We start from the raw sequence: 9460 nt of genomic DNA, 5'->3' as shown, positions 1-9460 counted from the left end.
GAGAGAGAGAGAGAGAGAGAGAGAGAGAGAGAGAGAACTACATGTTGAAACATTTTTTCTCACTTTCCCACTCTATAATTTCTTTTATTTTGAGTGAGAGTCGTCTATTTTTCATATTTTGTAGTGTATAACTTTCATAGAGTGATTAAAGAGTAGATGAATGAATTATTTTAAGCCATTCCAGAAAACCTGTAGAAGGCTTTGGAGCTTAACATCATATATCTGATTAGATAAAGAATGATTGAGTTTACATTAAAAATATAAAGTTTCCTTACATTTTTATGTGGAATATGTTTTTTGTGTACTTAGTATAATCTGTAGTGTGTATAATCAACACCAAAGTAATTCATTTTATTTTAAAACAAAATCTCATTATACCATTGAACCCTTTTATCCCTCCATCACGTTGAGCTATTAATGCTAAACAGAATTCTAAAATAGAATAAATTAATGATAACTCAAATTCTAAAATGGAAGATGTGGTAGGTAGCCTTATAATCTTACATTTTTAGGGTCCTACACAAAACCTATGTATTTGCAGTGTTTAAGTTTGCAACGTCATGAATCCTTTTAAGAACAAAAGCCAAATCAGGTTCTAAGAAATAAAAGTTACACTGGTCATGATGAAGAAATCTTAACGCTAAAGCCTTTTTCTTACCTGGAATTTGTTGTTGTTCTGGACCAGTTTTAACTGCCATGGACTTGTTTTCCTTTGTTTGTTCCTGGGTTCTGTTTGTTTTTTTGTAAGACAGAGTTTCTCTGTATAGCCCTGGCTGTCCTGGAACTTGTGTAGACCAGGCTGGCCTCGAACTCACAGAGATCAACCTGCCTCTGCCTTCTGAGTGCTGGAATAAAAGGCGTACATTATCACCTCCCCTTAGACTTATTTTTATAATGAAGATTATGAGTAATAGTTTTCTGTGTGTATTGTAAAATATAGTAGCATTTCTTTTACTTTCCTCTAGTTATGTTCATATCAGATAATGAAAGTTTTAATCCTGCATTGTGGGAAGAACAGAGAAAACAGCGGGCTCAAGTGGCATTTGAATGTGATGAAGACAAAGATGAAAGAGAGGCACCCCCCAGGGTGAGTCTGTTAGCTTTTATTTCAGGTGTGGTGACTAAATTTGGTACTGTATACCTATAGTATGCTATCTGCAGTTACAGAGAAGTATTGGATCCATTGCTTACTCTAAAAGCACTTACTAATCCAAATTATTTTGCTACAAAAAAATTTGAGATCAATATAAATCTGCCATTACAAGGTATATTTCAGGGAGAGATAGAGCTCACCTTGGAGCTCTTGTCTGTTTTGTAAATGCCCAGAGTTTGATCCCTAGCACTGAAAGAAAGCAAGAACAAAAGAAACAAAACAGCCTAATTTGAAGTGTGTGTGTGTGTGTGTGTGTGTGTGTGTGTGTGTGTGTGTGTGTGTGTGTTTGAGAGAGAGAAAGAGAATTTTTTTAAAACCAATCATCTGTCTTCACAGTTCAGAAGGATTAAGTGCTGAGATTGATGTTAGAAATACTAATATTTCATGTTTCTCTTATTTCTCTAGGAGGGAAACTTAAAGAGATATCCTACACCATACCCAGATGAGCTTAAGAATATGGTCAAGACTGTTCAAACGATTGTACATAGATTAAAAGATGAAGAGACTAGTGAAGAGTCTGGGAGAGATCTGAAGCAGCATGACGATCAGCAAGTTGTAAATAAGGATAAGGGTGTGAAGGTTAGAAGATGCCATTCCAACTAATGATTCAAAGGGTTTGCAGTTTCCTGACGGCTTTTGACACAATTGATAGGATCTTAATTATATACCACTTAATTTGTAGTTTTGATTTTAGATGCCTAAATTGTGAACTTTCTGAATTCCCCATTGCTCATCTTTTATCAGGATAATGTCCAGATAGCTGTTTAAAAAAAAAAAAATCATTGCCTGCTGAGCACTTGAGTGGCAGAGGCAAGTAGATCTTTGAATTTGAGACCAGCCTGATCTACAGACCATGTTCCAGAATAGCCAGGACTACACAAAGAAACCCTGTCTCATAAAACAAAAACCAAACCAAGCCAAGCCAAAAAGACTCCAAGGCTTTGAACTATAATATTTTCTTGGTGATGGCACATGCCTTTAATCCTAGCACTCAGGAGGCAGAGGCTGTCAAGGCCAGCCTGGTCTACAGAGTGAGTTCCAGGACAGCCAGAACTACACAGAGAAACCTTATCTTTAAAAAAAAAAAAAAAAGAAAAAAGAAAATAAAAAAAGTGGGGGGTGGGGGAAGATGGCTTGGCTGTTAAGAGCACTGACTGCTCTTCTGAAGGTCCTGAGTTCAAATCCCAGCAACCACATGGTGGCTCACAATGAGATCTGACACTCCCTCTTCTGGAGTGTCTGAAGACATAAATAAATAAATTAATTTAGAAAAAAAAGAGTAAAACTGAACTAATAAGATATGATTATCAGAGAGTTATTCTTTCCCACTTAATGATACTGATCTACTTTATTTCAGCTTTTAATTAATTGATATTATAGACATTTGATAATTCCCTGGAATGTTTCAGAAGCATTCAAAAATTCTTAAACTGTGCATTTCTTTAGTGAACTTTTCTTAGTGTTCACTACCCACTACAAAAGTTCTGTCCTGCCATTAGAATCACTGTACATTCCACAGTGGGCAAAAATGGTTCACGATCTATCCTTTGTCAGTATGCTGAACTAATTGACTCTCTGGACACCAGCCATCCAGTCTTCTTGTAGAAAAGTAACTTTTGCTAAATGATTTCCTTTTATATAATCATGTCCCTTTACCTGTGAGTCTAATTTACATGTTCATAGTTTCTACATTTTATATAATATTTAATAGAAGAATAGACATAAAACTTACATGAGCTCTTTATCTTTATGCAGACTTCAGAAAGTACTACAACAAGAAGCAAACTTGATGAAAGAGAAAAGTCTATGAACTCCGTACAGAAAATTAGGGAGCCTGAAGCTGGGACCAATGCTGGGGACTTACCAGTACCTGCAAATATGAAATCGCCTGGGAACCTGAAGCCTATTGTTAACCATGATGATGTTTTTGAGGTATAACTTCATTCTGACATAATCATGAGAGTTTTCATTGCTGTAAACAACAGAAGCCTGATAGTATGACTGCAGAAAATACTAACATGTATTTATATTGAGGTATCCTTGAGAAATTTCAGACTGCCAAAATATCACTCATCACTTGAAATTTAATTTTTTAACTCTTTATAAGTAAATGGCTAGTAAATAAATTAGATAATGATGTGTTATGTAAAGTGAATAATCACAGTTGCTTTTATGTCTTTATTTTTTGTGGTAATGGAGACAAGTTCAGTTAATTGTACATAAGAGGTTCATGTTCTGTCTTTTGCATCCTCAGTCCTTGGTTTTATTTCTGTAACATCAAAATGAAAATTGAAGATGTAGATCAGTGGTAGAGTATGTCCCAGCTGGTATAGGCCCTGGATTTTTGTCTCCAGCACTGTGAAAAAGGAAAGTAGAACCAGAAAAAGTATCTATTATGGGTATACCCAATCATTTAACTTACATAAGCATTCATCTTTGAATGTTACCCTTCTTCAGTGTCTGAGAACCTAGATATAATCTCTATTATCAAATAAGTAAAAGTTGTAGGTTTTGTTTTTGTTAAGGCAGGAGGCCTTTTTAAAAAGAGATAGCTCAAACTCTACAGTGTACTGATTGAAAGCATATAATTTAATGGCTTAAACAGTTTACAAAGTTATAAAACCATCACCACAGTTACTTGCAGAATATTTTTATAGCCACAAAAAGAAAAAGAAATGTTATTCTTTTTGTCCCTTTAAGGCTTGGCACCCCCCTCAGCTCTAAGCAACTAGTAAGTACTTTGCCTCTATAGATTTGCCTATTACTGCTCAGTAAGTGGTCTTTTATCGTTTTCTGCACTTGGTATATTCTCTTGAAGTTCATACTGTGGTATCTCTCAGTACTGCATCTTATTTCTCTGGTGTCTGAATAGTATTCTATTGAATGTATGTCTCATGTGTAAGTGAGACTGCTAAACATAGATAAAACTCTCAATTTTTTGAGACTCAATCTCTGTAGCCCACATAGGCTGGAGCTCACTGTGCAGCCCAAGCTGGCAGAACTCGTGGTGTTCCTCCTGTCTTAGCCTCTTGCATGCTAGGTGTATAAGTGTGAGCTATTATGCCTACCTGGAACTCCACGGTGGTTCTGGTTCTCTCTTAACTCCAGGTCCAGAGGCTCAACACCCTTTTCTAACCTCCATGGGTATTACACACATACACGCACAGTACACAGTCATACATTCAAGCAAAACATTCATATACAAGAAATAAAAATAAATCTATAATGATATGAATATAGAAATTGAAAACTATTTCATTAAAATAGTACTTTTGTGTACCAAGAAATAGAGCTACCATGTGGGTGCTGGAAAATAAACCTTTGTCCTCTGCAAGACAGCAAGTGCTCTTAATTGCCGAGTGGTCTCTCCACTATTCATATCTTTACTGTGGCACTTCCAAACACATAAAGTCCTTAGTGCTGTTTGCTTTGTTTCTTTTTCAGGGGAACAAATTTTGTAACACGTTTGTTTTAGTTTCATCTTAGTATGTAGGAATGATTTAACTGGCAAGAGATCTCATTTCCTGCATGCCATATGATATTAAAATTCCTATTAATAGTTGATGACTAACAAGTCATTTTTTTTTTTTTTTTTTTGCTGACACTACTCAGTAGTAAGTAATCTGCAACAACTGTGGCATATTACCGGAAATAAACATGGAAAATAACAATTCTTTTTTCAAAATAGGTGAAATATTTGTCGTTCACATTAATAGTAGTCCATCGTAGAAGCCAAATATAGTTATGAGACTATTCAACACTTAGGAAAAGGCTCTGTTGAGGGACTCTGTAAGTTAAATTTTTGAAAAAGAGGATTGTGCTTTGGTCATTTTGTTTGCCCATAACCTCACACTCTGGCATGTGACAACTACTGATATACTGATAAGGCTTAGCACCAGAAATGATACATGAGAAGTTTTAATCTGTGGTTACAGTACTACTGTAGGTTTATTGGCTGCACTTGAACAAGTTGAGTCATGCAGGTTTGTCAACTATTACCATTAACAGGCACTTCTATACATGGTCTGAACATTTGCTTTGTTTCCCTGTGATGTTTTTATGATATATTTATTCATTTAAAGAGTCCAAAGTTTAATTCTTGTATTTATCCCTTTTTTCTTTAAACTAGGAATCTGAAGAACTTTCTTCTGATGAAGAAATGAAAATGGCAGAGATGCGACCTCCATTAATTGAAACCTCGATTAATCAGCCCAAAGTTGTAGCACTTAGTAATAATAAAAAGGGTTAGTAATAATAAAAAAGGTTAGATGTTAAGAGGGGGAGGCATTAAGACTAGAAATCACCTAAGTAAGATGTATTAACTTTGTGGGAGTAAATTTCAATGAATGTCACATTATTGAAACATTTTGAAAACAAAATTTATAGCTGCCTTTCTGAAATCTTCTTTTTATTTCCCTTTTTTAAAGAAAGAGATTGGTAGGTTCTCCCTGCTCCCATGCAGAGTTTGTCCGTAAGGGCATGTACATTAAAGGGTTATAATTCCATTTCTATTGCGTATCTCCCAGATACATTTTCCTTGTGCGCTTAATTTTATCCATTTATATATAGAGAGAGACAAGTTTGAATTGTAGTGAGGCCAGTGAAGGATTTTGTATAGTGCCTGATACATACTATATACGCATTATTTTATTCTTATCTATTCCAGAATGATAAATATTAAGTGCTTTTCCCCAACTTTTGCCAACCAGTTTTCATGTAACAAAACATTAGACCCTTAGAAACAAATAAGTTGTAAAGAACACCTATGACATCACACAACTCTTGCAACTTGTGCCTGATCAACTTGTGCGTTATCTCTACCAAATGCTTATCCTGATCTTTGCTTTCATAGAGCAAATGATACTACCAAGGTGGCACTTGGCTAGCTTGGGATACTTAAAAACTATTGAGTACTTTATTTAACAGTTTCTTAGGTACTAAGCAGTTGTTACTTAGCTACTCAACAGTTGGTTGTTGTAATAGCCCCATAAAAAGTACTTCAAAGATTAACAGTATTTTTTACACATTAAGAAACCAAGACTCAAGTTTCTTGAGGTTGGAGTTCCCAAACCATTTGAGCCCTGTTTCTAAAAACAATAAACTATCTTTAATTGATAATGTGGGTATGTCTGAGTACACTAGATCCTTGAGTTGGCTAGAATTGACTTCTTTATAAAGAACTTTTTTGCAACTATTTTTAAATTCCTTTTAAACTTGTGCTTTAGTGGATATAAACAGTTTCCTTTTCATTGTTCTAAACAGCCATCTCACACATGGAGAGATTACCAGTTTATACCCAAAGATGGAGAGATACTGAGGCCCACGCTTGGTTCCCAGCACCCACATTGGGCAGCTCACTCTTAACTTCAGCTGCAGGGGATATGATACCTTTGACTCCCGAGCACCTTCAATCAAGTGCACATACACACACAGACATACATTGAAAAGTAAATCTTTCATTTGAGATAAAGGAACCGACCCTTGAAAATTTGATTACATTGCTCAATTTTATTATCAAGATATGCTGAAAAAAATTTCACATTCATATGAAATCATTTCTTGTCCAGATGAACTATAGGAGGTTGTAAACATTTTTATTATGAGTTCTTAAAATCAAAGGGACATTAACCAAAATGAGTTGGTAGCCTTTGAAAATTGTGCAGTAAGCTAAGTCAAATTTTAGGTACCCTTCATTACATTAAAAGTGCTATTACAAGTTTTAAATTTTTGAATTTTTGTATATTTTAGGATTTAATTTTCAGAGATACCGCTGATTATCTTACCTAATTTCTCACCTTAGTCATACAATCAGTGCAAAAGCTTTTCATAAATTCTTAGTGAATTTATCATTGCGCTTAAATACTTTCTTCTTGTTTCAGATGATGCAAAGGATACAGATTCTTTATCAGATGAAGTCACACACAATAGTAATCAGAATAACAGCAACTGTTCTTCTCCATCTCGGATGTCTGATTCAGTGTCTCTTAATACTGACAGCAGTCAAGACACCTCACTCTGTTCTCCAGTGAAACAGACTCCTACGGATAGTAACTGCAAAGTCAGGTCTGTGAACATTTGAACAAATGCATTTACTTATACAATGAATAGAAATAATAATACAAATAATAAATATAGGGCTAAACAAATGGTTTCACAAATATATAAGTAGCTTATGCAGTAAATTTCTTTACTCCATTTTTAAAGTAATTGAGTAGTGATTGTTAGTGTTTCTGCTAAGTTGGAAAGATGTCCTGGAACTGAGAAGCCCAGGAACCACACAGCTCAGGGGTATGACATGGGAGCCCAGGATCCGCAAAGCTCCGAGGGGAAGTCTTCTCAGCAGAGGCGCTGCAGCTTCCAAGGAGGGGATCCTGGGGATACTCAGCAGCTGAGTGGAGCTCAGGAGCCTCAGCCCTGCTCCTTTTCTTCACTCCTTCCCTTCTTTTCTTCATTGCTTCCAGGCTTCTTCTGATGAGTCACACCAGGCAGTAAATCTCATAAATAAGAGATTCATTGGGAGGGTCCAGGGTGTGGAGGAATGAGTCCAGCCAGCATTGGCTGCCTCTGTTCCCAGGAGTACACAGTAAGGAATTGAACAAAGGGCAGGGCTTATATAGGGGGCAGAGCTTTTCAGGGCAGATGTCCAGAGTGAGGATTTTAAGCCCTGACTTGGAGAGCTCAGGGATTAGTGAGGTTTTATGGAACAGGGATTGGTGGGTTTTCCTGATGGGACTGATGGGGTTTTGTGGGAAGCTCAGGAACTGGTGGGGTCTCCTACTCAGGGATCGGTGGCTTTTTCCCCCACACCTTTCCCTAAATCAGTCAAGGGGTTGGGGTGGGAAGATTGTGGTCAGCTTTGGCTCAGGTGCTGTAGTTGAACTGCTTGGGGATGCTGGAGAGGAGGTAGCCAGCTCCTGTGATGGTATCTCAGCTGGCAGCAGGCTGAGGAGGTGTCACTGTTTTCTCAAATGTCACCATTTTGACTGCTCCTGTGGCAGTACTTTACAGTGGAGGTGGCCACAGGCTGGGGAGGGAACTATAGCTTTGACAGATCTTGTTTTAATGTGGCTCAGGGTCTACAATGATTATAAAGTTGTTTTAAAACCATTATTATTTTTTTGGTTGAGAAAGAAACATTAAAATACAATAGATTCTTAATCTTTAGGTGAAATGAAAAAAAATACAAATATTTCTAGGTGTCAAAACATGAACAGCTGATTTGAGGAAGTTCAGATTAAAATAGTTATTTTTATCCTTAGAAACCATGTTAATTGCTTCTCATTGCAGTGATAATACACCCTGACCAAAAACAACTTATGGAAGAAATAGGGCTCTTTTGGCTTATAATTCTAGAGGGACAGTGCATGATGGTAAAGGAGGCCTGGCGGCAGGAAGCTAAGAGACCACACCTCTGTAGCTTTGCTTTCTTTTTCCTTTCAGCTACTTTGTGTGGTATTCTTCTCCCAAATGTCAATGTCCTTAATAATGTCTTCTCTGGTGCAGCTCAGCTTCTCCTGTCCCAACCGTCTTCTCTAACCCTACTCTCTGACCCTGCTCTTCTGTCACCTGGAACCTAATAAATCCAAAGACTCTCTTAGCCTCTGCTGGGTTTTTTTACATCCTTTCATGTTCCCAGAATTCCAAGAGGCAACCGATACTGAAGGGCATAGGGTCCTTAGAGGGCCAGGCACACGAAGTAAATCATGCCACAACCACCCCCTCCCCCAACCATGTGCAGAAAGCAGGGAGGGCAAACTGGAAGTGGGGTGAGGCTATAAATTCACAAGCCCACTTCTCGTGATGACTTTCTCCTGTAATGCTCTGTTCCCTGTCCTCATTGGCCCATGGCCATATCATAATGTGAAATGCTTTTAAGTCGGGGTTAAAAGTACTCATGATCTTTAACAGTCTTAGCTATTCAAAAGTCAAAAAGTCTCTTCTCAAACTCAGTACAGTCTAACTTCCCAGCCCATAAAATGTTTTAAAAAAATATGTAGGATATTATGGTGTGTCATATACATTACCATTCCAAAAGGGAAGAATGAGGACAAAGTGAGAGAATACTGAACCAAAACCCATCAAAGCAAACTCCAAATCCCATAGCTCCATGTCCAGTGCCAACTGCTTAGGTGGTTCTGCCCATTTAGCTTTGAGGCCTGCGCATACATCTCTCAGTCGGTCTGGTTCCACTCTGTAATCCGTTCCTAGCAGATGACTCTGGTATCTAACAGTTTAGGTTCTCTGCTGCAACCCAGGCTTTGCTTTTAAGGTTTCACATACTTTCCTTTCATAGCATCTTCAGCTTTG

General features: G+C 37.3%; 1 protein-coding gene across 4 annotated transcripts in view; it reads left to right on the top strand.

Annotated features, from left to right (window-relative positions):
* Nucleotides 1–9460, top strand: part of Erbin (erbb2 interacting protein) — a 98400-nt gene that overhangs the window by 70471 nt on the left and 18469 nt on the right. For all 4 annotated transcript variants that reach the window (XM_021208599.1, XM_021208595.1, XM_021208593.2 and 1 more), the window contains exons 16-20: nt 966–1087; nt 1559–1732; nt 2909–3085; nt 5283–5397; nt 7033–7216. In XM_021208599.1, coding sequence (XP_021064258.1) covers nt 966–1087; nt 1559–1732; nt 2909–3085; nt 5283–5397; nt 7033–7216 — 772 coding nt within the window. The remainder of the gene's footprint in view (nt 1–965; nt 1088–1558; nt 1733–2908; nt 3086–5282; nt 5398–7032; nt 7217–9460) is intronic.

This window comes from Mus pahari, chromosome 11 (assembly GCF_900095145.1).
Source record: "Mus pahari chromosome 11, PAHARI_EIJ_v1.1, whole genome shotgun sequence".
NCBI classification, from domain to species: domain Eukaryota; kingdom Metazoa; phylum Chordata; class Mammalia; order Rodentia; family Muridae; genus Mus; species Mus pahari.
This window is presented reverse-complemented; position numbering and strand designations above follow the sequence as displayed.